This window comes from Dipodomys merriami, unplaced genomic scaffold (assembly GCF_024711535.1).
Source record: "Dipodomys merriami isolate MVZ:Mamm:240054 unplaced genomic scaffold, mDipMer1.0.p SCAF_27, whole genome shotgun sequence".
In the NCBI taxonomy this organism is placed as follows: domain Eukaryota; kingdom Metazoa; phylum Chordata; class Mammalia; order Rodentia; family Heteromyidae; genus Dipodomys; species Dipodomys merriami.
In genome coordinates, this window is record NW_027204159.1 from 6,582,817 (window position 1) to 6,609,352 (window position 26,536).

The window sequence follows — 26,536 nt, forward strand, 5'->3', positions numbered from 1 at the left end:
AGACAATTCAGCCCAAATCTCACAGGCATGCAGGGCAGGTCTGGAATTTGTCCATACCTGAATTACAAAGAAGTCCAAATGGGCCTATACTATCCAGACTTTGGTGCAGTCTACATAAGCACCGAGTCACAGAACAGGTCCTTGTCCCAGGCAGACACTTGTTCAAACCCACATCTTACACCCCTCAGAGCTCAGCCAGTTCCCTAGGCCCTGGCTTTCCTGGTGCCCAAGGTTCTCTTCTGGGGCAAGGACCAGGGAAGAAGGAAACAATGTAGATCATAGAGTAGGTGATGGTATGTGGAGGGCTGGGGCTCCAGGACAGCCCCCAGGGCCTGGGTGTGGGTCCCAGCCTACCTGGGATATTTCCCTTCCTCCAGCAGCCCGCCTTACCTCACCCTCAAAGTCTGAATCTCTTCCCAACCTTGCTAAACACTTCTGTGGGAGAGTGAGTCAGTGATACATAAGGGAAACTATAAGTTGGAGTACTACCTGATCCCAGGTTCTCAGACCCAGGGGGGACTCAGAGATCCTTTCCCAAGGGAAGGGCCCTGAGCTGGAGAATTTCTGGAGAGAGCTAAGATGCTCAGTTGGCTATTTCTGGGAACCTTGTCCTATCCTGTCCTGCCCCACAGGGTCCTTTCATAACCCAGCCATACCAACTATGGGCAGAGACAAAGTGTAGCGAGAGTGAGGGCTGTTAGGGACAAAACAGGACAGACACAGATAGTGGGTAGTAAGTAGATGCCTGAATGGCCACAAGGTGGCTGCATATGGTTCCTTGCTAAGGGCTCTGAGGATCTGAGCTGCCCTGTCCCTGAGCCAAGTGGCTTCATAGGCCCTTCAAAGCTTGCTCACTGTTTCAACCATGCCAGTGCTCTTACTTCTGGGAGTCCTAGTGTGTGGATGTAGCCCTTTGTAGGAGGGACATCAGCCGCAACCCTGATGTCTCTCTTCCCAGTCCCCCAAATATCATTTGCAAAGATGTTTCAAGGCCACTGGGTTTTATTTGAATCTGGAGACTGCAGGCCTTGTCCGCTGTCAGACCCAGTGCCCTGGGGTGAGGAGGGAGGAGGGTGACTGCACTGAGTCAGACCTCCTGTTCTCAGGGGGGGTGGGGGAATGGTTTCCCAGTGCTGATAGGTAGGTATAAGAAAGATCTTGGAGAGGCTTCAGGTTCTCCTTAGGGGCAGGAGGAATCGTGGACTAGAGCTCTTCTCTTGAGACTGGTGCCTCCTGGATGCAGACCCCCTGAGGACCTTCACACAGCAGTGCCTCCAGAGCCCCTTGGCCTTGTTGGTGTGTTTCGTAGATTAGGTCTTCTCCAAACTCTCCCAGGTAGTGTAGGCATGTTTTGGAGAGCCTAGGGAAGCCCGCAGAGCCTCAGACTCTACCAGTCCATGGGAAAGTAAAGGGGCAAACCAAGGCTTCAAGGGCTCTGTCCCAGCCCCCCATCACACCCCCATCATCACCTGCTGGGCCAGGGCCCCCCGGTTATCACCACTCTGATTCTCGGTTGAGGCTCCTTGCCAAGTCCTGGGCCTATGAGACGTTTCACCTGGTTCACTTCTCGGACCCCATAGCTGATGGCAGTGGGTAGGATGCAAGAGATATAGTATTGATTGGTGGGAGTCTGGTCAGGGACTCCATGATGACCTTTCTACCAGCTATCTGCTCTCCTATTTGTTCCTAGCACCAGAGCCCAGACTTCATCATAGCCAGCTCTTCCCTTAAGCCATAGTCTTGTTTGTGCTGTGAAGTGGGAGGGTAGGAGGAGTCTGTCCCCACCGGCCCTGCCCCTGGAGGAGAGAGGCAGGGGCAACTCACTCTTGCCAGCTCTGGGAGCAACTCTGGTCCAGGACGTCCATGTAAACCGACTCAGTCAGCTCCAGCCGCCCCCTGGAGTCTGCAATATGAAGCTTGGCCTCTGCTTTTGCCAAATGTTGCCACATCTGGAATGAGGAGGGATTGGGAGCCAAGCTTTTGGGACTGCTGGCCAGTTGGAAGAAGGACGGGAGGACAGAAACTGAAGTATTTGGGGGGAATGAGGTAACTAGCAAGGGAGCTGTTGAGGCAGGAGTACCTATGAGGCAGGCCCCTGCCCAGATCCTGAAAGCTGCTCTGTGCTGATGGAGGCAAGGTCGCCTACACTGGGGTGAGGGTGGAAATGCTAAGGTGAAAGGCTAGGCCTGGTTACTAAGGCTCTTCCTCCAGGACACATGTCATTTATTTATTTGTTGTTATATGTGCCAGTCCTGGGGCTTAAACTCAGGGCCTGGTCACTGTTCCTGAGCTCTTTTTCTCAAGGCTAGTGCTTTATCACTTGAACCAGCTCCACTTCCAGCTGTTTTGATGGTTAACTGGAGATAAGAGTCAGGACTTTTCTGTGTGGGCTGGCTTCGAACTGTTATCCTCAGATCTCAGCCTCCCAAGTAGCTAGGATTACAAGAGTGAGCCACCAGCACCCCGTCTATACATGTTAGTTTAGGCCACAAGAACAAGGAAAGGGAAAAAAAAGAAAGAGGAAGGAAGAAAACGAGAAAGAACAACACCAAAGCCCAGTGTTCAGTGACACATACACTTGCAGTTTCCCTTACCCCCACACGTGACCTGGGCACAGAAGCCTGCTCATCCTGAGAGGGCCCTGAGACATTCACACACTCAGACACGCATACACACATGCCTCCCCCCCTGCCCCCGGTGTGGGCACCAGGTACACACATAGGATGTTATCTTGTGGGCTTGGGGAGGGAGTCCAAACCTAAGAGTGGGCAAAGACAGTGAAAAGCTTAAGGACTCAAGAGAGTGATCCCTGGGGTCTCAAAGTACTACAGGGGTATTGTGAATTGTCTGCTCTCTGTTGGGCAGCAGATATGTAAACTAAGGGACGGTGGTGCAGGTAGGATGACACTATCATGGAAGGCTGAGTGGGGGGGGGGATGACGGGTGAGCGGGGGGGGGGGGGGCGAGTAAGGGCCTGAGGATCAAAGGCCAGGGGTGGAATCTGAGGTAGAGGTGGGTCTGACTTAGGAGGGATCTTGATAGGAGTAGGGGGGATTCTGGGGAGAAGAACTCACCTGGTAGGCCACAGCCCTGCAGGCATCACACTGCATGTGAACAGGCATGTGGGCTGAGTACTTCTCCTCCTCATCTAACTGTGGGGCAGTAGCTGAAAGTGAGGCACTGGATCCAAGGGTCCCTGGGATAGCCCAGGCACCCAACAGCAGCAACAGTGGCAGTGGCAGCTTCATGGTCTCTGGAGTCAGCTCAGCGAGCGTGGGCTGTGGTTGGGGCACATATGTGCAGGTGCACTTGTGCACTGTGGTAGCCCAGACCAATGGGGAACCGACACCTCAACCCTCTTGTTCTTCTCTTCCGCCCTCCTCCCTAGAGATGCCACGTGTGCATGCTGCACTCTACAGGATCCAGCCAGCTTGGCTCCATTGCATAGACTGGAAACAATGAGGCAAGGAGAGTTGTTAGAGCTGGGCAAGGACTCATGGGGGCCGATGGCTCTCATGTGCTATGAACAGGCCAAGTGGCAGGTGTTAGGCTGAGTACCTTATGGAGGAAGGTGTCTGGTCACAACGTCATCTTTATTCTGATGGTGAGGACAGGGAGGCTCAGAGAAAAGTGACAAGTACTCTAGATAAAGGAGCTATGCTAAAATTGGAAACTAAGTCCCACTGGTCACTCAGATACCAGCCACAAGTGTGGCTGCTAGCCTAGGGCATCCTCCCTGGAAGGCAAATTTGCTAAGGTGGGAAGGGGCACCCTGGAGTCCTCTCTGCCTAGGCCTTGAAGGGCATGAGGAGGGAGTCTGTCAAGAGATAGCAGCAGCACTGGACATTGATGGTAACTAGCTACTCAAGAGGCTGAGATCTGTGGACTGGGACTAAGGTTCAAAGCCAGCCCAGGCAGAAAAGTGCATGAGACTCTTATCTCCTATTAACTACCATCAAAAAGCCAGAAGTAGAGCTATCTCTCAAGTAGTAGAGCACCAGTCCTGAGTGGAAAAAGCTAAGGGATAGTACTTAGGCTCTGAGTTCATGCCCTAGTACCAGTGCCAGTACATAGACACACAACACACACAACACACAAACGTGCACACACACGAGGCGGCAGGAAATTAGGCACCTAAGAGCAGTCATCATTTCAGCCATGATGGCTCCATGGTCAGCCATTTATTGCACACTAGGATGAGGTGAAGCACCGAAGGGCATGCCATCGGGATCAGTGTCTCTGACCAAGAGATGTTAAGACTACAGTATTCCCTATATTCCAGAAGACTCATGGTTTATCTAGTCAGCTTCTAGTCCAGGGCAAGGGGACAAAGACTCCAAGGGATCTGGACCCCTAAAGGCTTGGAATAAGGAAAACATTGATCTCCATCCCTGTCACTGCTTCTGACACTGTCCTTCCTAAAACTCACAATGTCACAGCTTAGCCCAGAAAGGTCTAATTCAGGCTCAGAGCTATACAGACAGCTATACCCCCCCCCATGAAGGCCACCTCCCACAGATTTCCCCCTATGTTCCCTCAGCCTTTCTCAGAGGCTCTGGGCAGCACAAGTTCTGAGTCCTTCCTGTGTTGTGACTTATAAGGTCAGTGTTTCTGGGACATTGTTGTCACATCTGTTCCTGGGGTAGTGAGCTAGAGCCTTGGGGCCCATCAGCTTGCACAATACCCTGTATTCCTCTTGCTGCCAACTCTAACTTAGTTTCAGGTCCCTAGAGGAGTAAGAGGGTTCTCCTGGGACAATAACCCAACCATTCTCCCTGTTGACTCATTTCACCTGCCCCCTACCTATGGAAGAATGCTGAAGTCCCCATTCTCAAAATGAGCCAACACAGCTCTGCTGGCCGAGAGGAGAAGCAAGGCAAAGACTAGCCTGAAGTGAAGAAAGAGGAGGCAGGCTCCCCACGGGGACCACCACCACCTAGCCACCTCAATCCAGTCTTCCAGTTCCAGTCTGGTTATCCATAGCCCCTCCTCCACCTGCTGTTCCTTCAGTTCCCTTTCTGAAACTCAACCTGGCCTGAGACCAACACTGACTGCTTTCATCCAGAGTAAACCTGTAATCCCAGCACCTGGGAGACTGAGACAGAAAGATCAAAACCTTCAGGCCAGGGGTCCATGGATCCTACCTGTAATCCTAGTTACTCAGGAGGCTGAGATCTGAGGATTGTAGTTTGAGTCCAGCCAGAGTAGGAAAAGCTCAAGAGACTCTTATCTCCAGTTAACCACAAGAAGCTAGAAGTACTAGTAGAGAAATAGTCTTGGGCAAAAGAGCTCAGGGACAGCAGGCAGGCCTGTAGTTAAAGTCCTACTACTGGCACACACATAATTTTAGGCCAGTTTGAGCCATATAATGAGAGCCTGTCTCAAACAAAACAAGAACTTTGATAGCCAGAGTCCTTCCCCTCTATCTCCACTTTCAATACCTTCCACTCTTCTGTCCTGTGTCACATCAACTGTGCTCAGTGTCAGGCAGGAGCAGATATCTTCCCTGCTGCCCCTGGGAAATTCTATCAGCTCCACCAGCTGCTCCTCACTTTAACCTATTCTCTTTTTTTTTTTTTTTTTTTATTTCCAGTCGTGGGGCCTGAACTCTGGGCCTGGGCGCTGTCCCTCAGCTCTTCAGCTCAAGGCTAGCGCTCTACCACTTGAGCCACAGTGCCACTTCCGGCTTTTTTCTTTTTGCTTATGTGGTGCTGAGGAATTGAACCCAGGGCCTCAGGCATGCAAAGCAAGCGCTCTACCACTGAGCCACCTTCCCAGCCCTAACCTATTCTCTTGCCCGTATACACACATACACAAACACACTACACCAGGGGAACGCCTGGGATGGGGATCTGCATTGTTGCTGAGGGGAGGAAGTCATCAGTCATTTCCTGGGCTCCAGCTCCATCAGCCGGGAAATCTCAGATACCTTCTCCAAAGGACCCTCCCTGTGACAGATCAAACAGTTAATAGAAAAGAAGGCTAGGGGATTGTAAGCTCCGGCCGTTTGGGAAGCAGACTCCTTGGGGGGATTGGGTCCTGGGGGCCTCACAATGGGAACGCAGAGCCCTTGCTGGGCTGGACTAGACCTGAGCTGGAGGGCGGGGCGCAGAGAAGCAGGGGCGGGGCGGGACTGGGGGTTCCGCTCACCGGCAGGTAGTACATCCCGTCCAGGGGCCCTGCCTCAGAGGCCCAGGGCAGCTGGGGACTGCCAAGGGCCGGTGGGTTAGGGGACGGCGGCAGGGAAAGGCCAGAGACAGGCCCATAGGCGGGTGGGTAGAGGCCGGGCCCCAGGGCCAGCGGGGTGTACACGTGTCGGGGTGGCCCGGGGGAAGAGGGCGGCAGCAGCACCTCTACGTACTGCCCGCTTTCGGGGTCGAAGAGCAGCCGTAGTCTGTGCGGCCGCGGCGCCTCCACGAAGTAGTAGCGGCCGCTCTCGGGGTCCACGAGGACCTTCCCTGGGGGTGCGGCTCCGGGCGGCCTCCGCACCCCCTGCGAGGGGCCTTGCGGGATCCCATCCGTGGGGGGCGCGGAGGCAGCTCGGCGCTGCGGCTGGGGTGGGGTGGTCCTGCTGGCCGACATCTGGGGCTCGGGGGTCACAGGAGATGTCTCCACTTTGGGTGCGATCCCAGGGCTCACATTGGGGCGCGCCTGTGGGGAGCCGGGGCGGGGTAATCGGGTCCCGACTGTCCCTACGGGGGGCCGCTTGGGTAGGGTGCGAGCGCCCTCTAGGGGGCTGGTCCGACCCTCGGCGTCCAGGACGAGACGCTGCGCGCCGGCTTCGGGCTTCTCTTGGCTAGTACCTCGAACTTGGATTCCCGGGGTTCTCTCAAGACGTTGGCCCAAGGTAAGGGCGCCAGGCAAACGGATCTCCGTGCGCGCAAAGGGTTTGGCGGTGCTGTTCTCTGCCCTCCGCCGCGGGAGCCCGTTAGGCTGCGGGGCGTCCGGGGGTGCTGTGTGGACGGATTGCTCCGGGGACTCGTAGGGGTGCGGCACGACGGGTAGAAAATCCTTGAGAAAAATAGAAGTGTAGTGAGCTGGGGCGGGGGACCCCAGCGCCGGAGGCTCTTGCGCCTTGGATGAGACGCCCTCTTCTCCGCAAGGCTGTGCGGGAGGCTTGGGCAGCCCGGAGCCGGGGCTTCCCGCGGGAAAGCTTGGCGCGTAAGTGTTCTTCACGATCTTGCGCACGTCTCGCGGCCGCGGAATAGCCACGCGCGGGCGTCCCGAAGCGGCTTCTCCCGAGCGCAGGGCCTCTGGGCGCTCATGGTCGTCCAGGGTGTTGACGAGATGACCACGGGGCGGCTCAAGCGCTTCTACCTCTGGCGATGGCTGACTGCCTCGGAAGGCAAGATCCAGAATCTCCCGAGTGGGCGAGCTCTGCGCCTCTATTTCTTCTGGAGTGCCGGGCGACGGTGGTGTAGGTGACGCCAACTCTGCAGCTATGCCGTTCATAGCTTCCCGCGTAAATGCTGTGGATGAGCCCTGCTCCACGGGAGCCCCTGTCTCCTGGGACGAACGGCTCCGCGCCTCCACGGGACCATCTGGTGCCTCCCAGGGGAACGAGGCTAGAGGAGACTGGCCCTTACCCCGCCCTCCACCCTCCCCGACGTCCGGGTGCGGAACTTCCCAGGGGGAAAGAGCTTCGGGGGATGGGCTCCTTGCCCTCGCAGCAGCCTGAGTCCGCGGGGAAAGAGTTGGAGGGGAAGGGCTTCTCCTGCTGACAGTTTCCTCACCTTTGGCATTCCTTTTTCCCCACGCAGAAGATGCTTCAGGGAAGGACGGGTTAGTCACCCTCCAAACAGTCCGACCGCACTGGGGCAGGTTCTGGGGAGATGGGCAGAGAGGACCCCGCAGGGCCCCATTTGGAGATTGCCACGGCGGGGACGGGGACGGGCTCCTGGGTCTCACAGCCCTACTCTGATCCTCCCACAGGGCCCTAGACTGCAACGGTGGATTCGGTGCCCTTGTGACAATTCGATCCGGAGCCTCTCCAGGGAACCGAGTCTTGGGTTCTTGATTGTGTACCTCCTGAATCTTCTCCTCGGTCTGTAGGAAGATGCTGGAACTAACAGGACCCAGTGGCTCGGTCCCGGGCGTGGGCTTGTCGCGCCGAATCGCGCGCTCTCGGAGGCTGGGCCAAGGCCGTGGGGCTCTGGCGGGGGCCGAACTATTTTGTGCGCGGGACGGCCGAGATCTCCCCTCTTCCAGGACCACGCGGGAGCCACGAGATGTTTCCTGAGTCTTAGGTTCTGGCCGTCCCGTGGGCCTAAAAGTGAGGTTCGGGGCAGGAGCCTCGGTGCCCAATTTCCTGGCCAACGCTGTCTGCACGAGCCCCGCAGCTGCCTTCAGGCGGCCCAGCGACTCATCCAAGGAGCCGGTGCGCAGGAGCAGTCGTGGGCGCGGCGTGTCCGTCACCTGTTGGGGACTCTGGGGCCGGGGGCGAAGCTCGATCTGCCGCTTGGGCACCGTGCGGGGCCTGACGCGCGCGGCGCGCTCCTCCAGCGCCACCTCCACACACTCGAACTGCGTGGAGACCTCAGGACTCTGCCCGCGAGGCCGCACCTCCAGGTAGGTGGCCCAGCGGGAGCCACCGTCGGGGGCCCGGGGCTGCGGTGGGGTGAGCGCAGCTGGCTCCGGTAGTGAGGGGCTGCCGAAGGCCGGCGCCGGGAGCTGTGGCACCTTGTCATCCTCCGCGTCCGAATGGCTGAGTAGAGGCCGGGCGCCGAAGATGACTTCCATCTCCCCCGACGGCAGCATGCGCAGCTGGGGCCGGGGTGGCGGCGGGCCGGAGCCCGGGCCTCGCGGGAAACTCGAGCCTGCCCAGGGCTGCTGGCGGCTATTCTGGGCGCTGACGGACAGGAGAGGCTGCGCGCCCGCCCCCCGCCCTGGGGCCACCCAGAGCCAATTCGCCGGGCCTTCTGCGTCCGGCCCAACGTCTGGGGGTTCCGGAGAACCCGGAGCCGTGTGGTAGGAGCCAGAAGAACCTGAAGAGTCCTGTCGCCGCGCGGGGGCCGTGGGCAGCCGCCCTGGGAGCCCAAGCAGGGCTGGCGGGGCGAGCGCCGTCAGCATGGTGGGCCCGACACCTCGCACTACCACCCTCGCGACGCCTCCGCCGGCCCGGTGGCGGCGTCTCCGCTGTCCCCGCCCCGCCCGAGGATGCCGTGGGGTCAGAGCGCCTTAAAGCGGCCGCGTCCCCTCCGGAGCCGGCGGCAGTGGCAGCAGGAGAGACCTCAGATGTCCTCCAACACCTGCGGGACGGCATTCCAGGCTTTGGTTGACAGGCAGGTGAGAGGCAGGCAGGCCCACCTTTGGGAACTTCGGAGCCCCAGCTAGGCCCACCACCACCTATCACAGGCCAGGCCAGGCAGGGGCTTGCCTGCGATATAGCCATAAGTCTGCCAATCCACGTTGGAGTCAGGAAACCTGACCTCCAGACCAGGGAACTCGTTTGGCTAGCGATTTCATCTTCTCCATGGCTTTTTAACTCCTTCCTGATAGTCTCATGGCTCCTCCTAAGCTTCGACGACACCCCCTCCCTACTTTGCTAGAGCTAGAAACATCACTAGACAGCCCCACGTCCCCCATACTCCAGAAATTGTGCTGACTCTAGGGAAGGTGCTGGAGAGACCCACTGGCCTTAGCGAGACCTACTGGAAGGAGTTGGATACTGCTAGCTTTCACAAGCTTAGCTTTAGAAGGTGGCTCCCTCTAAAGCCTCCTGAGTCCCCCACTGTTAGGGTGCTCCCCACCCCCAGCCTTTGGTCCTGGTGGTGGGGAAACCACCACCATCTGTCATTGTCTTATGACAATGGTCCCAACTTGCCCTTAAACTCCTGGCTTCAAGGTCCTGCTATGACTCAGGTTGCTGGCCTTGGAGCAACAGCACTGCCCCTCCTTCACACTGTTTCTCACAGTGACCCAGCAGAAGCTAAAGCTGACAGATCTGACTCAGCCTCCTGGGTCCCCTGCCTGATGTCCCCATGATCACTGAGGGCACATGGATGACTTTTGAAAGACTCTGGCCTGTCCATCACAGCAGCTTGAGCTAATTGTGGCCCCCTTTTCAAGACACTTCTTCCACTCTCAAATGGATACAGCATTATCATCCTCCCCTCTCCCCCCATCCAATTGTGAAGACTGATGAGCTTCTGGTTGGAGCCAACATTACACATAGGTATGACATTCTTGAAAAAACCGATTTCCTAGATTCAGACTTGTTCTTGTGGGAATTAGTCTCTGCCTACACACACACACACACACACACAAGCCACTGTCCTGTAACCAACGAGAGCTAAATTTACAAGGAGTGGTGTGGGATGTTATTGGAGTAACCATGACTGTTTACATAGAAAAGGATTAGAATGCTCAAAGGGGGGGGGTGCCTACTAGACCACAAAGACCCAGCCCCTTCCCTAGGTTACAACTTCCATCATTTCAGTGGACTCTACCACTACCCAAAGGAAGGAGGGAAGCAGCAGAGTCTAGAGACCAGAGCAGCATTCCCATCTGAGCTCAGGAAGGGGCCTGACAGGTTACTGTTTAATGCCTGGCTACCTAGTCCTTGGTATTTTGATGCTTAGGTCACCAAGGCCTAGAAGGAAGGCAGGCAGAAGTGACATCGGCTCACTGCCCTTTCCCTGGACTCAAAGGGGGGGAAAGACAGGGCTGGACTCCTCAAACCAGACAGAAAAGGCAGAGAAGTTGGGTATTAGAGCCAGAGAGCACGAAGACAACCAGCATTTTATTTTTCCCTGTGACGGTGGCTGCGGGCATGACGCTTTCCTGACGCTTTCTTATGCTTCTGGTCCAGCACCTGGGCCATGTATTTCTCCTGCTGCTTCTGGATCCGGAAGTCAGACATGTGATTCCTGCAATGGAGCCGGTGTCGTGGGCTGGAAAGCCCAGGGTAGGGGCCAGAGGTCAGGCTCCCCACTTCCATCAACAACCCCCAGCCTAGCCCAGCCCCTCACCTGAAGATCTGTTTCTGTTGGTTGATAACTTGCTGTAACTCTTTAATTTCATTCTCTTTGCCATTAAGTATATCTTCTTGCTTTATAATGTGAGACTCAATCTCTGTGGGGGAGAGAGGCAGGAGGAGGGGTGGTTCCCATCCATGGGCCCCTTCCTGGGCTAAGGCTTCCCTCATAGGGCTTCCTGGAAGGAGGTTCTCCCCCCCACCCGGGGTTTTTCCATGAACATGCTAATATTTTATTGTGAATTTATGGAGTGTCTTGAGAGGGATGACAATGTCTTGATGATTGCGCCAGTGACTTTATCACGCTATTCTGGACTTCATCCACCATTCTTTACCATTCTACTAGTTCTAGAGTATTTGCCTAGAATGTGAGAGTAAGTGAAGGTTCTTGAAGGTATTTGTGGTCTATCCAAAGGCAGGAGGGACCAAACTACTCCTGTCATGAACTGCTGTCTTTACAGATTTCACTCTCTGCTTTAGCAAGACTTAAGTCTCAAAATTCCAGTTCCTTCCAGTACTTTCTTCCCCTCACACCTATATCCAAAATACCATATATTTTTACTCATTTGTCTTTATCATATTTGCTGCTTTTCCCTGAGGCTAAAACCAGTACTTGGCACACAATAGGTATACATTAAATGTATTTGTGGGGCTGGGAAGGTGGGCTCAGTAGTAGAGCGCTTGCCTTGCATGCATGAGGCCCTGGGTTCGATTCCTCAGCACCACATAAGCAGAAAAAAAAAAAAAAAGCCAGAAGTGGCGCTGTGGCTTAAGTGGTAGAACGCTAGCCTTGAGCTGAAGAGTTGAGGGACAGCGCCCAGGCCCATGACCGGGACCCCCCCCAAAAAATATATATATAAATGTATTTGTGGAATGAACTGTCCCCTGGGGGCTTATGACTTAGAAATATCTCCTAGTTATGCTCAGACCAACTAGATCTATGGAGGGCCAGTTCAATGCCCATCTTCTCTGACTTCAGTTGCTCTCAGAGAGCTGGGGGTATGGCTCAGTAGTGGAATGTGTAAGGATTGGGTTTGATCCCTGCACCACCACCCAAAAAGAAAAAAAAAAGACTCAAAAACTGATCAGACAATTGGATAAAACTTCATTTCAATGAAGCGCACATTGAAGCCATGTGCCAGTGGCGCATCCTTATAATCCTAGCTGCTCAGGAGTCTGAGATCTGAGGATCGAGTTTCAAAGCCAACCCAGGCAGACAAATCAGATACACTGAAATTCACCAGCAAAATATCTGGAACTGTAGGTATGACTCAAGTAGTAGAGCACAAGCCTTACATGAAAAAGCTAAATGTGAGGCCTTAAGGTCAAGCCCCAGGACTGACACACAAAAAAAAAACAAAATTTCTATTTTCAGACCTATTTCCCACCTACAGACAGCCCTAATGTTTAGGGAGAGGTGGGGGTTGGAGGGAAGACCCAATGTGATAGTGGTGGCAAGCCCATGCCAAATTAAGTACACATTGGATGCAGGCATAACTTTGGTGTCTTGGTCAAAATTCAAGAAAGGTATAGGTATCTAGAGATGTTTCTTCACTTATATAATTGTTCCTTGTGGAGTCCTAGAAAATTTTGATTCACAAAGGAAGAAAATCCTACTGCCTTTAAATGTTAGGTAGGCCTGGGGACATAGTTCAGGGGTGGAGCAACTTGCCTAGCACTAGAAATCCCCAACACTGCTAAATACATACATAAAGGTTGAACAAAAGTTACAACATAATAGTTCTGACTGAGGAATGCTGAGAAAGCACTGAGGATTCCAGAAGGGAAGATCTGGTACAAATCAAGGTACAACATGGAAAAAAAAGAAAAAAACTTGGGGCTAGTGGCTCACACCTGTAATTCTAGCTGCTCAGGTTTAACTCAGCCCTGGCAGAAAAGTCTTTAAGACTCCATATCTCCAATTAACTACCAAAAAGCCAGGCTGGAGGTATGACTTATGTGGTAGTGGGCCAGAGGAGCAAGTGGGAAGCCTTGAGTTCAAGCCCCAGTCTTTGGGGGAGGGGAGAGGAGGAGAGAGACACAGATGGAGACAGAATGAAAACATGAGCTCATTGGGAGTACTGACTCTCCTTCCCAAGGTCATCCAGCTAATCCAGATTGCTTGGGATTTTTTATTTTATTTTATTTATTTATTTTTGGTTGGTCGTGGGGCCTGACCTCTGGGCCTGGGCGCTGTCCCTCAGCTCTTCAGCTCAAGACTAGCACTCTACCACTTGAGCCACAGTGCCACTTCTGGCTTTTTCTGCTTATGTGGTGCTAAGGAATCAAACCCAGGGCCTCATGCATGCAAGGCAAGTGCTCTACCACTGAGCCACCTTCCCAGCCCTGCTTGGGAATTTCTTTTAGGAAAAACATTAGAAATCTTTGTGACTCTTAAAAGGCTGAGGCACCCATGAGAGAATGGTAAAGTCTGAGAAGAATAAAGAACTATGTAGGTGCAGAAACCAAGCAGGAACCACAAAGGGAGGTGGTATGGTGTAAGTCAAGGTTTAAAACAGTTTAAAGCAGCAGACTGGCTGAGCACTGGTGACTAACAACTGTAATCCTTTCTACTCAGGAGGCTGTTATATAAGGATTGAGGTTTGAAGCCAGCACAGGCAGGAAAGTCTGTGAGCCTCTTATCTCAAATTAAGCACCAAGCCAGGTACTGGTGGCTCTCGCCTGTAATCCTAGCTACTCAGGAGGCTGAGATCTGAGTATCGTGGTTCAAAGCCAGCCTAGACAGGAAAGTCCGGAGACTCATCTCCAATAAACCACTAGAAAACCGGAAGTGGTGTTGTGGCTCAAGCGATAGAGCGCTTGCCCTGCGCTGAAGAGCGCAAGGATAGCGCCCAAGCCCAGAGTTCAAGCCCCACGACCAACCAAAAAAAAAAAAAAAACACCAAAAAGTCTGAAATGGAGCTGTGGCTCAAGTAGTACAGTGCAAGCCTTGAATTAAAATCTAAGGGATAGGGGCTGGGAAGGTGGCTCAGTGGTAGAGCGCTTGCCTTGCATGCATGAGGCCCTGGGTTCGATTCCTCAGCACCACATAAGCAAAAAGAAAAAAGCCGGAAGTGGCGCTGTGTCTCAAGTGGTAGAGCGCTAGCCTTGAGCTGAAGAGCTGAGGGACAGAGCCTAGGCCCAGAGTTCAGGCCCCACGACCGGACACAAAAAAAACAAAAAACAAACAACTAAGGGATAGGGCTGGGAAGGTGGCTCAGTGGTAGAGCACTTGCGTTGCATGCATGAGGTCCTGGGTTCAATTCCACTGCACTACATAAGCAGAAAAAAAAAGCTGGAAGTGGCGCTGTGGCTCAAGTGGTAGAGCGCTAGCCTTGAGCTGAAGAGCTGAGGGACAGCGCCCAGGCCCAGAGTTCAGGCCCACGACCATACCAAAAAAAACAAAAAAAAAAACAAAAAAAAAAACCCCTAAGGGACAGCCAGGTGCTGGTGGTTCAGGCCTGTAATCCTAGCTACTAAGAAGGCTGAGATCTGAGAATTACAGTTCAAAGCCAGACTGGGAAGGAAAGTCCATGAGCCTTTTATCTCCAGTTAACTCCAGTTAACTACCAGAAAACCGGAAGTGGCTCAAGTGGTAGACCACTAGTCTTGAGCTGAAGAGCTGAGGGACAATGCCCAGGCCCAGAGTTCAAAACTAAGGGACAGTTGGGTAGGCCAAGTTCCAGCACTAGGACTGGTAAATAAAACAAAACTACTAAGGGACAGCACCAATGTCCTGAATTCAAGCACCAATACTACACCCCCCCAAAAAAAAAAAAAATAATCCAGCAGATTGGCTCAAGTAAGGGCTTGTGGCCCACTGGAATGATTCAGGACATGCAGGGGAGAGGCAGTAAGAGACCCTGTTCCCATGATACACACACATGGACAAAATCTTAGTTGAAAGGAATGCCCTAAAGGAAAAGTATCTACCTACCCTAGTTTTACTGGGGAAAGAAAAGGAGATACCTATGGAGAAGTAAAGGAATCTATAGTGTGTGTGTGTATGTGTGTGTGTGTCCTGGGACTTAAACTCAGGGGGCTTGGGCCTTCATTGTCATTGAGCTTTTTTACTCAAGACTAGAACTCTACCACTTGAGCCATAGCTCCAGTTCCCACTTTTTTGCTAGTTAATTGGACCTAAGAATCTCACAGATTTTCCTGTCCATCCTGCTTTAAACAGCAATCCTTAGATCTCAGCCTTCTGAGTAGCTAGGATTACAGGTATGAGCCAATGGTGTCTAGGCAGAAGTGTGGAGATAATCTTATTTGTTGGGATTCAGGAAGTCCTGGTGGGAGCCAGGGTGATATCTGTCAGCCTTCCTAGCTAGATCAAAGACATCAGCCTGCCAGCATTTTCCAGTGAGACCAAGGGCTGGAGTGGTAGATGAGGGCTGCCCAGGGCTCCAAAGGGAGCCCTACTAGGAGGGGTCTCAACCCTCTTTTTGATTTGGACTGGTCTCTGGCCTACTTGAAATCTGCTACAGTGATTGAAGCAGATGTGATGAATGGATTTTTGTATCTACTACTACTTAAATAGAGGGTTTCCTAGGTCTGGGGCACTGAGGGGCTGACTATAAAAAGTACCCCTCAACTAACAGCACCAACAGAGTCAGCAAGTGGCCAAGGCATGTGTACTGAGCGGAGCTGAAAACTGGTGGCCCAAACATATTTTACTTGGGCCATATAATACTACATTTTAAATGTTTAAATTAATGCTAATGAGTTAGAAAAGTCTCCATTAAATTTGGCTGTGAGATTTTTTTTTTTTTTAAATTTAGCAATCCTGAGCCCTCATTCCCACAGAGGAGGGGTAAGACCTTGACAGGGAGATGGCTTTCATGTTGCTGAGACTAATGTCAGCTTTCCAACAAAATGCTTGCCCTGTTGTTCTTGCAGCAGGGTTAAGAGTAAAATGTACTACTTCTAATACATATCAAAAGTGGGAAATAAAAGTTGGACTAAGAAGGTTGCATGTTTCAAGAAAAATGGGAGCAAACCCGTTTCTTTATGGCCGTGAAGAATATTGTACACCGACTGCTTTCCTCATTTTCGTGGCCTGCCTGGTCCCTGAAGGCCTTTTCGAAGGTGTGCCCCTCCTGGGCTTGCCTGTATCCTCAGCCGGGGATAGAAGGTGGGGTGAAACCCTGCTTTTGGCATAGGCCCTGGGCTACTAGGGAAAAGCCCGTGTAAGTTAGCATGGGGGGCAGAGCGGGCTTCCCGCCTACCATTGCATTTGGTGATAAGCTGGTCCTTTTTGCTGGACTCCTGCAGGACTTTGCTCTTGACAGTGGAGAGCCTGGATGGAAAGGATAGGATCAGAGAGTGGGTAGGCCTGCAGGCAGATTAAGACCCCTGAACTCCATGCTCACTCCTGAGGCCAACTTACGCCTTTTCAAAGGCCAGCTTCTCTTTCTCCAGCTGCTTAGACAGAACCTCCACCTCTCCGAGGGCAAACTGCAGCTTCTCCTCTTCTTTGGCCAGGAGGACCTTGGTCTTGGCATGGGCAGCTTTCTCTTCCTGAAGGAACAGTAAGCAGTCACCTCATTACTAGTTCCCTTAACTAGCCTTTTTCTCAGAAGAGCATGTAAAAACCAGGAATGGTTTTTACAGGAATGGTTTTAGGGATTAGAAGCATTACTTACCACCAGTTTCTTCTCCACTTCCTGGAACTCTTCTTTACTGACAAAATTTTCATCCTGGAGTACCATCTGCAACAAAATTTGGATCAGCAAGGACTTGGGGTCAGGGTAAGAAGGGTGCCCTCTAGGGACCAGGACAAAGAATGGATAATGAGGTAAACCCAGGGGATCTAAAATTTAACAGGGAGTATTCAGTTCCACAGATTCACTGAGGCCCAGGTTTCTCTTTCATTGCAGTAGAAACTAGGCTAGTGGAGGAGACTGCACAGCCAGACTGAACAGTGTGGGTTGTGGTGTCCAAGGAGTGCTTGGCCCAGCCCGAGGATAGGTCAAAATTGCTTTTGAAACCAGAAGTGGTGCTGTAGCTCTAGTGGTAAAGTGCTAGCCTTGAGCACGAATTGGTTCATGGACAGTGTCCAGGCCCTGAGTTCAAGTCCATAGCCAACAACAAGAACAACAAAAAAAAGTGCTTAAAAAAAATGGAGGTCTGGCCAGGTGCCAGTGGCTCACGCCTGTAATCCTAACTATTAAGGAGGCTGAGATCTGAGGATCGTGGTTCAAAGCCAGCCCGGGCAGGAGTGACCGTGAGACTCCTATCTCCAATAAACCACCAGAAAACCGGAAGTGGCGCTGTAGCTCAAATGGTAGAGCGCTCGCCTTGAGCTGAAGAGCTGAAGGACAGCGCCAGGCCCAGAGTTCAAGCCCTACGGCCGACCAAAAAAAAAAAAAAAAAAGAGTGTCATGGACTTTCCTGCCTGAGCTGGCTTTGAACTATGATCCTCAGATCTCAGCCTCCTGAGTAGCTAGGATTACAGGTGTGAGCCACCGGCGCCTGGCTGGAGTTCATTTTTTTTTTTGGTCGGTCGTGGGGCTTGAACTCTGGGCGCTGTCCCTCAGTGCTTTGCTGGAGTTTGAAAAAGCAAACTGACATGGCAGAAAGTTCTTGAGTCAACATGGTCTAAATCTGTGCTAAATCTGTGCCTACTGAGCTCAACATGGCACTGCATTTGTCCCTAGCGAGGGGTACCTACAATGCTTCTCTGCACGCGAGGGCTCGAACTCGGGGAAGTCATTTCCACTAACAATGGACACACAGGCTCAATGGATACCTACTAGGTCTCGCAGCTACTAGGCAGAGTACAGAAAAGTCGCTTGAGTCACATAAAATAACCTAGAAAATATTCAGGAAGACACCACCCTCTTCCTCTTGGCTCCACCTATCCCAGCCAGGGCCCAACGGAGCTCCACCTCTCGGCCAAGGATTCTAGCTCCACCCCTTGCTCCGAGACGGGGTCGGGCTTCGCCCCACCAGCGAGGGGTTCAGCTCGGCCACTCCCCTTAGTTTTCCTAACTGCGTACCACATTCCTCAGCTGGTGAATCAGCTCCTCCTGAGACTCAATCACGTCTCGCAGTTGATCGAAGGCGAGACACACAGATCCGGACCCCCCCGGCGACCACCCGAGGGGCGTCGTCATCTTTCGCCCCCGCCAGCTCGTTGGAAATGGCTACCGCTGCTGGCCCTGCCGCTGTCGCCCACCAATGAGAATGCGACGCCACAAAGCACCGTGGCAACCGGAGGCGGGGACTTCCTCTGTTATCAGGAGTCGGGCCGGCCTCTTAAAGGGAGCCCTGGCGGGGGGAGAGGGGGTTAGGGAGGGCGTGGCTCAATTAGGCGCTTGCGTAGTAAGCGGGTTAGACCCCTGCATCACAAAGCAAAACAACAACAAAAAGGAGCGGCGGAGGCCTAGCCCCGGGGGAGCTTGGTCGCTAACGATCTCGGAGAACTTGAGTCCAGGAAATCTGTCCCTCTCTTGACCCTTCTGTTTTTCACACAGTCCTGAGGAACTGGAAAGGTCCTACTCACTTTTCAACGTCAAGGAGTGTGAGCAGGCCATACTCAGACACTGCCCAGGGCCTGGTAACTTGGGCACACCTACATATTTAGCTTCACATGTCTCTTTCCTCTATCCTGATGTCCAAAGTTTTCTCGTAGTATGAGATTCCAGGCTCCTCAAACTTAGGAAGCTTAAGCCTAACCCGACAAAGATAGAAAAGGAGAATTCTGTTAGGTTCAAAAAGAAGGGGGTAGACGGGAGCCCACCCGGGAGAGGAAGAAAAAGTCCAGAGAAAGAGTAGACAAAGCTGCTCAACACCAGCACAGGTTTATTAGGAAGAAATCTGCAAGGGGGAACCTTCAGGCAAAGCTAGAGATTCACCCCTTGCTTACAATCCGGGTCTGATTAGAACAGGCTAGCAGAGGTGGTTTGAGAGTAACAGTGGGATAAATAGTGGGAAATAATGTCACAATTGGAGGCAGGGGAGGTCACTGAGCCAAGTCTAAGCTGGGGGTTAATATTGGTCCTGTGCCTTCTGAGTAAATTTATCTGTTTTGGGAAAGGAGGGAAAGGAAAGTGTTAGTGAATCAAGGCACTGTTCCAGGGCCTCAAGCACTCTACCTCTGAACCTCAGCCTTTGGTGTATTGAGACACAGACTCACTATATAGCCTGAGCTGGCCTGAAATTATGAGCCTCCTGCTCATTCTCCTGAATTCTGGGATTTTAGGTATTTGTCACTGTATTTTTTTTTCTTTTTAATCTTTAAACAGATTACAAGTTAACATGTACATTTATATTTCAGTGGTTTTTTGTTGTTTTGCCTGTCATGGGGCTTGAATTCTGGGCCTGGGCACTGTCTCTGAGCTAAAGGCTAGTGCTCTACTGGGTTTCTGGTGGGTAACTGGAAATAAGAGTCTCATGGACTTTGCTGCCCAGGCTGGCTCTGAACCGTAATCCTCAGAACTCAGCCTCCTTAGTAGCTAGGATTACAGGTGTGAGCCACCAGTGCCTGGCTTCAGTGGATTTTTTTTTTTTTTGTGTGTGTGTGTGTGTTTTAGTGTGTGTGTCTGGGTACCAATACTGGGGCTTGAGCTCAGGGCCTTGGTGCTGTCTCTCAGCTTTTTCATCCAACGCTGGTACACTACTTCTTAAGCCAATGCTCCAACAAAGCTTCTTGGTGGTTAGAGGGAAGAGTCTCATGGACTTTCCTGCTCTAGCTGGCTTTCAACCTAGATCCTGAGATTCCAGCCCAGAATTAGAATTGCTACAGGCATCTGGCAGAGAGAGAGAGAGCAAGAACGAGAGAGAGAGAGAGAGAGAGAGAGAGAGAGAGAGAGAGAGAGAGAGAGTGTGTTTTGATTCTGGTGCTTGAACTCAGGCAGGGCCTGGTTACTGTTCCTGAGCATTTTTGATAAAGACTAGCACTCTACCACTTGAACCACACCTCTACTTCTAACATTTTTGGTGGTTAATTGAAGGTCACAGTGTCATGGACTTTCCTGCCCCAAGCTGGCTTCAAACCATGATCCTCAGATCTTAGCTAGACACAGAATCATAAATGTGAGCCAGCAGTGCCCAACCCCAGCAGTGTTATTTTGTGCCACTACTGGGGCTTGAACTCAAGAGTTCTTGCTTGGTTTTGCCCACAGCTATTACTCTCCCAATTGAGCCGTACCTCCCGTTCAACTTTTTTGTTGGTTAATTGGAAATAGCAGCTCTAGGATTCTTCTGCCCAGGTTGGTAACTTTCAGATCTTAGCCTCCCAAATAGAGGGCGGGATTACAAGCTAGGATGACAGGGGTGGGTAAGCCACTGATATCTGGCTTAATAGCCATATTTGGCTAGTGGCTACTGTGTTGGCCAGTGTGGGCCTAAAGGCTGCTGTGTTGCTGCTGCACTAGCACAGAGCTCTCTCAGAACTTTGTGGGCCAATGTGTCCACCTATGGTCACCTTGGACTCAGCTGCACATTCCACTGGGGCAGTGACTCGAGTGTTCCCCATGAACTGTGTTCTCTTCCCTCCCTCTAATCTTTCTTGTGGTGTTGCTTGGTGTTACTTGCCAATGTTTACCTCCACCAGCTGGAATGAGTGGTAGATGTATTTGGGGTACCACTTTAGAGCACAGCCAGTTCCCTGGGGTGGGTTGGGAGGTTATAAGGAATGAGACCCTTACACTCCAAGTTCAAACTTGCATGGACATGACAGACCATAACACACTTCTACACATGTCAGCAAGCATTCTGGGCTTCTAGCCAACAAGGGCTCAATGAGGCTTAGCATGACATGATATCACAAGAAGCTCTATGATTCTTCTCTGGGAAAAGCTGCCTTTTACACAGGCTTGCCATCCTGTTTGATGGTTTGGCTATTTCTTTCTGCCCAACAAAATACCCTACTTTTTTTTGGGGGGGGGGTCTGGTCGTGGGGCCTGAACTCTGGGCCTGGGCACTGTCCTGTCCCTCAGCTCTTCAGCTCAAGGCTAGTGCTCTACTACTTGAGCCACAGCGCCACTTCTGGCTTTTTTCTTTTTGCTTATGTGGTGCTGAGGAATTGAACCCAGGGCCTCAGGCATGCAAGGCAAGTGCTCTACCACTGAGCCACTTTCCCAGCCCCCTAAAAGTGTTTTTGGTTGTTGTTTGTTGGTTGTGGCACTTGAACTCTGGGTTTGGGCACTGTCCCTGAGCTCTTCAGCTCAAGGCAAGTGCTCTACCACTTGAGCCACAGCGCTACTTCCAGTTTTCTGGTGGTTAATTGGAGATTAGAGTCTTGTGGACTTTTCTTCATGGGCTGGCTTTGAACCGTGATCCTAAGATCTTAGCTATGATTACAGGCATGAGCCACTGGTGCCCTGCTTAAATGTATTATTATTACTACTACTATTATTATTATTGTGCTGACCTACAGCTTGAATTCAGGGCCTGGGTACTATCCATGTTTTTTTTTTTTTTGCTCAAGGCCAACACTCTACCACTTGGAGCCACACTTCCACTTCTGGTAAAAGAATCAAGATATAAAGCCATTCTTTTTATATAAAATCATTTAATGTTTTTTTTCCCATTAAAATACACTCAATCTAGATGCAATGAATCAAGTGACCAGATTTTCAGAATTCTTACGCTACCAGGATCTTATTTCACCTGTGTCATCCCAGAAGCTGGTCACAGAACATCCATGTCTTTAGTATTGTGATGCAGATGATAAAATCACTACCTAACATATGTGCCTATGGTTATTTGGTGGCCATTGCACAAGATATCAACAATGCAAGCTCAAAAAAATAAAGATGTATAGTAACTTGGTCCTTTCCAAAAATAAATATATTAGGACATTAAGCTTACATCTTAAATGAGTTCAAAATAAATAGATATGAAGTGCTAAGCTCCTGTGAGGAGCAGCGCATGCAGAGACAATGAACTTGACCGTGTGGCCGCTGGCATCCCAGAGTGCCTCCTCATTGCCACTCCTGAGGAGTGTGAGGATGCAAATGGCACAGCACACAGCTCAGCCAGGCTGCTGGTCCCATGTTCAGTTGGGGCTTGGGAGTTCACTGCCATTTCTAACTGTTTCCAACAGGAAGCATGCCATGTTCTTTTCTTCCATGTCACTCCTCTCAAGCTGTGTGTCCTGGAACCGATCAAGGAAATTTAGTTTTTCCAGTTTGAGTAGATAAATCCTAGGACTGCTAATTTGTGGACATGGATTGCTTAAGCAGCATGGTTCTTTGTGATGAGGATTTTCATCCTCTCCCTCTTTGCTGTGGAGAGCACTTTCATTTGAATGAGAGCTTCAGTTTAGTTCCTGTGTGAGCCTCAAGTTCTATTTCTTCGCCCCACTCCCTTCACACTTCTCCAATCTTCAGCAGCACTGCAAGAAACAGTATTCAAGCTGCCTGCCATGTTCTGACAGCAAGAACAGGCTTATCTAAAGACTTTATACGGTCAGGAAGTCTTCCAAAGGATGCAGACAAGAGGAAAAAGCACCATGCACACAACCATCTAAAATACAACCATGGAAATTAAGAGTTTAACAATATTCTGGATAGTACCAAATAGATTAAACTATTTTCGAAACAAAAAACATGTAATTCCCTTGAGAAAAAAAAGCCAGATCTGAGTGTTATGGCCTATTAGTAATAAATAGGACCACCAATGTTATAAAAAGAATCGATGTGACATTTAATGTCGTTAGTATTGCCTCTAATTAGTATTATCACAGATAATTGATTGCTACCATGAAATAAAACATGACTATTCTATTCATGGGCATCTAGAGGAGGGTCTTTTACTCTGTCAAATCAGTTTCATTGTGGCCCATTACGTAGCAGTGGTTAAGGCTGGAGAGAGAACTTGGTATTTGTCTCTACCAGCCATCAAAGCCTCCTTTCTTTATCCATGTCCTAACTTGATGCAACATGGATGATCTGAATGGAGAAAGTACTTTGGAGCTCAATTGTGCTGTAGACTTTCCTTCCAACAGGAGCTTTTCTTTCAAAACAAAGAAGGAATAGAAAGAAGAGTGTACACTACAGTCACTTAGTGGTCCTTTCAATTCAGGGACTTATGGAGAGCTTAATCCTAGTGGCTCACCTCCCCAGTAAGGCCTGGAACTTCAGAGCCCAGGCAATGCCTGCCTTGTTACTAGTGGGAAAGGCTGACTTTTTGCCTTCCAGGGACCTCAATGTATGTTGGGAGGTCCTAGTTATCTTGAATTTTATGTCTTTTTTTTTTTTTTTTTCCAGGGCTGAGGACTGAACTCAGGGCCTTGCGCGCACTGGGCAGGCGCCCTTCCGCTGGGCTAAACCCCCAGCCCTGTTATCTTGCATTTTAAAGACCAGAAGGGAGGTCATCCTGGATACGGGAAGGATAGATGCAGGGGCAGGAAGGTTTGGAGGACAGAGGTATCCTGGGGCAAGATTCTGCTTGGCCAATCTGGCTAGAGTCACCTGAAAAATGAGGACAATCTCTCATATTTTCACAGGTTAGCCATTATCCTCTCCAGGCCAGTGCTCTCTCATAAAAAGAGATTAATAATCTACAGAACTCTGTGGAAGCTTAAGTAAAAAAACCAGAGGTCCTTGCTATAATTTATAGTAGGCACTCAATAAAAGTTGAATAAATTGCTAGGAACCGGTAGCTTACACCTGCAATCCTAGCTACTCAGGAGGCTGAGATCTGCAGATAATGGTTTGAAGCCAGCCTAGGCAGGAAAGTCTGTGAGACTTTCATCTCCAATTAACCACCAAAGAAAAGCCAGAAGTTGCTGGGTGCTGGTGGCTCACACCTTTAATCCTAGCTATTCAGGAGACTGAGAACTGAGGATCATGGTTCAAGGCCAGCCCCATCAGGAAATTCCCTGAGACTCTTATCTCCAATAAACCTCTCCGAAAACCGGAAGTGGTACTGTGGCTCAAGTGGTAGAGTGCTAGCCTTGAGCTGAAGAGCTGAGAGACAGTGCCCATGCCAGAGTTCAAGCCCCACAACCCACAAAAAGAAAAAGAAAAAAGAAAAGCCCAAAGTGGAGCTGTGACTCAAGTGGTAGAACACTAACCTTGAACAAAAACAAACAAAAAGCCCCAGGAACCTGGGCACTGGTAGCTCACATCTGTAATTCTAAGAACCTATAAGGCTGAGATCTGAGGATGGAGGTTCAAAGCCAGCCCAGGTAGGAAAATCTGTGAGACTCTTATCTCCAATTAACTACCAAAAACCTGGAAGGGGCACTGTGGTTCAAAGTGGTTGAGTGGTAGCCTTGAGCGTAAAAGCTCAGGGATAGCACCCAGGCCCTGAATTCAAGCTTGAAGACCTACAAAAACCCACCACCACCACCACCACCAACAAAACCCAGGACCAGCCACACTCAAATAAAAGATGAATAAAAAATCACCTTACAGGGCTGGGAAGGTGGCTCAGTGGTAGAGCGCTTGCCTTGCAAGCCTGAGGCCCTGGGTTCAATTCCTCAGCACCACATAAGCAAAAAGAAAAAAGCTGGAAGTGGCGCTGTGGCTCAAGTGGTAGAGCGCTAGCCCTGAGCTGAAGAGCTGAGGGACAGCGCCCAGGCCCAGAGTTTAAGCCTCATGACCGGACCCAAAAAAAAAAAAAAATCACCTTACACTACAAACTATGTATAGCACTGGGTTAGACAAAATGACAGCAGAACCCAACACTAACCTCTACCCTTACCCCATAGCCAGAGAGGGAGAATCTTCGCCTTCCATCTCTAGGCTTGAGCCATAACCTGATTTTCTGAGTATGACTCCTCTTGGATCTAATGACTGTACCTCTGTGGAATGGAGGAACTCAATTCAGGGGTGATAATACTAAACAATTACAATAAGGGGAAATGACACAAAACATTCTCTGGTTCTACGTTGTCTTAGGGGGTCTACACTAAGGAGCTGAAATGAAGTCTTCCATTTCATCTTCTCCTTGACCCTGCTTCTTGCTGCTGAATTTCCCCTATCTGTTTCACAGCACAACTGATTTTAATTTCTGGATTCTGTGAATGGAGGCTGGGATAACAGAAAGCTATTGGCTTGACAGCTTAAGTTCCCAGGGCTATTTCTCAAGAGAGATAATGACTTTTATGTAGGGAGATGATTCTTGGCAGATGCTATACATAATATGGAACTGCTCTGGCAAAGCCCAGGAATGCCTGGGTATTAAGATCACTGAAGATGGGAAAAAGGAAGAGAATCGTTGACGTGTTCTGGGATGCCCTGAACAATATTCACAAAGGCAGGGTAGGCATGAAGCAGGGAGGCTGAGTGGATGCTTTGCCATTCATATAACTTAAATGAAATGTTTCTGTCCCAGGAGCCACTCCCCAGGAAAGACTCTGTGATGACAAGTCTGGCTCATGCTCAAGCCCCCTCAACCCTGCCCGAAGTTCACAAATAGTAAAATGTTCATTATTTCCTAATTTTGTATTATAAAATGGACTTGGGAACATAAGTAGTAACGAGTAACAAAACCCCAAACCCTGTGTAGGACCATCATCCTCTCAACCACCTCTGTGGAGGCCAATAAGTTTGGAAAGTTTTTCACAGTTTTCAAGTTTCAGCGACTCTGCTTTCTGTTTCAACCGTTCATCTCTGTATAATCCTGCCAAATTTGTCAACTCCGACTCTGAAAGACAAAAGAGGTAACCAGTTCATCAAGGGAGTTGAGCTCCTTGTCTCATTTCACATTTCTGGAATCAAAATATCTTTTACTTTAATGCTGCTTCCCCCCACCCTCCCCAGTTGTGGGGCTTGAACTCAGGGCCTGGGCACTGTCCCTGAGCTATTTTGCTCAAGGCTAGCGCTCTACCACTTTGAAACACAACTTCATTTCTGTTTTTTTGAGTGTTAATTGGAGATACGAGTCTCACAGGGCCTTTTCTGCTTGGGCTGGCTTTGAACTGCGATCCTCAGATCTCAGCCTCCAGAGAGGCTAGGATTACAGACATGAGCCACTAGTGCCCAGCTTACTTGAATGCTTTTTTAATGCAGCATTCACTTTTTTATTCAAGAAATGCACATTAGGTGCTACACCAGATGCTGAGGATTAACAGACACCTGTGATCCTGCAATCCTACATTATCTGTGCTCTTAGAAAAGCACTGAACTTAGTTCTTATCAATAAATCATTTGGCATCAGACTTAGGAAAATGTGCACGTGTGCAGTAAGAGGAGACTTTTTGCAGCCTTCCTCTCTCTGGTATTCACAAGGCAGTTGGAGAGACTAGAGTCCAACTGCCTATTCCTGTCATCTGAAACAAAGACAGCTGCTTCATTCTTTCCCTAGCGTTGCTGGACCATAATTCACTCCTGACACAGGGCCCACCTCTGGTGGGGTAGTGCCACTGGAGGCCAGGCTGCTGGCAGCTTTCTTCACTCCCCCACCATATACGAAGTCCTCCACTCAAAGGCCAAGGCAGCTGAGTTCTTTTAAAAGTGAAATCATCTGGATCCGGTGTCCTTTGTCTCCTTGACTAAGTGAATTGCATTTTCTGTTCATGGTGGAGAAGGTCATTCTATTTTTTAACTAGAGTGTCATCTCTGCGTATTTCCTGACTCCACAGTGGTTGGACAACCTCAACTT

At 50.6% G+C, this 26,536-nt stretch overlaps 4 protein-coding genes across 8 annotated transcripts in view; all 4 read right to left on the minus strand.

Annotated features, from left to right (window-relative positions):
- Positions 1-984: 984 nt before the first annotated feature.
- Mzb1 (marginal zone B and B1 cell specific protein) lies at positions 985-3,293 on the minus strand. Its single transcript, XM_070036133.1, has 4 exons — positions 3,075-3,293; positions 1,825-1,949; positions 1,470-1,580; positions 985-1,360 (listed from the first exon to the last, which is right to left on the minus strand). The coding sequence occupies exons 1-4, from the start codon at positions 3,246-3,248 to the stop codon at positions 1,204-1,206; spliced, it is 567 nt and encodes a 188-aa protein (XP_069892234.1). The 5' UTR covers positions 3,249-3,293; the 3' UTR covers positions 985-1,203.
- An 856-nt stretch (positions 3,294-4,149) lies between these two features.
- Prob1 (proline rich basic protein 1) lies at positions 4,150-9,082 on the minus strand. Its single transcript, XM_070036130.1, has 2 exons — positions 5,786-9,082; positions 4,150-5,558 (listed from the first exon to the last, which is right to left on the minus strand). Exon 1 carries the CDS (start codon positions 9,067-9,069, stop codon positions 6,049-6,051), a length of 3,021 nt encoding a protein of 1,006 aa, XP_069892231.1. The 5' UTR covers positions 9,070-9,082; the 3' UTR covers positions 4,150-5,558; positions 5,786-6,048.
- Positions 9,083-10,722: 1,640 nt separating this feature from the next.
- Positions 10,723-18,235, minus strand: Spata24 (spermatogenesis associated 24). Of its 2 annotated transcripts, none has more exons than XM_070036131.1 (6): positions 17,977-18,235; positions 16,621-16,686; positions 16,365-16,495; positions 16,204-16,274; positions 10,971-11,073; positions 10,723-10,892 (listed from the first exon to the last, which is right to left on the minus strand). In XM_070036131.1, exons 1-6 carry the CDS (start codon positions 18,091-18,093, stop codon positions 10,742-10,744), a joined length of 639 nt encoding a protein of 212 aa, XP_069892232.1. In that variant the 5' UTR covers positions 18,094-18,235; the 3' UTR covers positions 10,723-10,741. The 2 variants fall into 2 exon arrangements, with proteins under 2 accessions (XP_069892232.1, XP_069892233.1); XM_070036132.1 differs by having other exon boundaries at positions 10,723-10,868; positions 17,977-18,234.
- A 4,927-nt stretch (positions 18,236-23,162) lies between these two features.
- The window catches only part of Dnajc18 (DnaJ heat shock protein family (Hsp40) member C18), a 38,357-nt gene continuing 34,983 nt past the window's right edge, over positions 23,163-26,536 (minus strand). For all 4 annotated transcript variants that reach the window (XM_070036136.1, XM_070036135.1, XM_070036137.1 and 1 more), the window contains one exon: positions 23,163-25,579. In XM_070036136.1, coding sequence (XP_069892237.1) covers positions 25,455-25,579 — 125 coding nt within the window. In that variant the 3' untranslated portion in view covers positions 23,163-25,454. The remainder of the gene's footprint in view (positions 25,580-26,536) is intronic.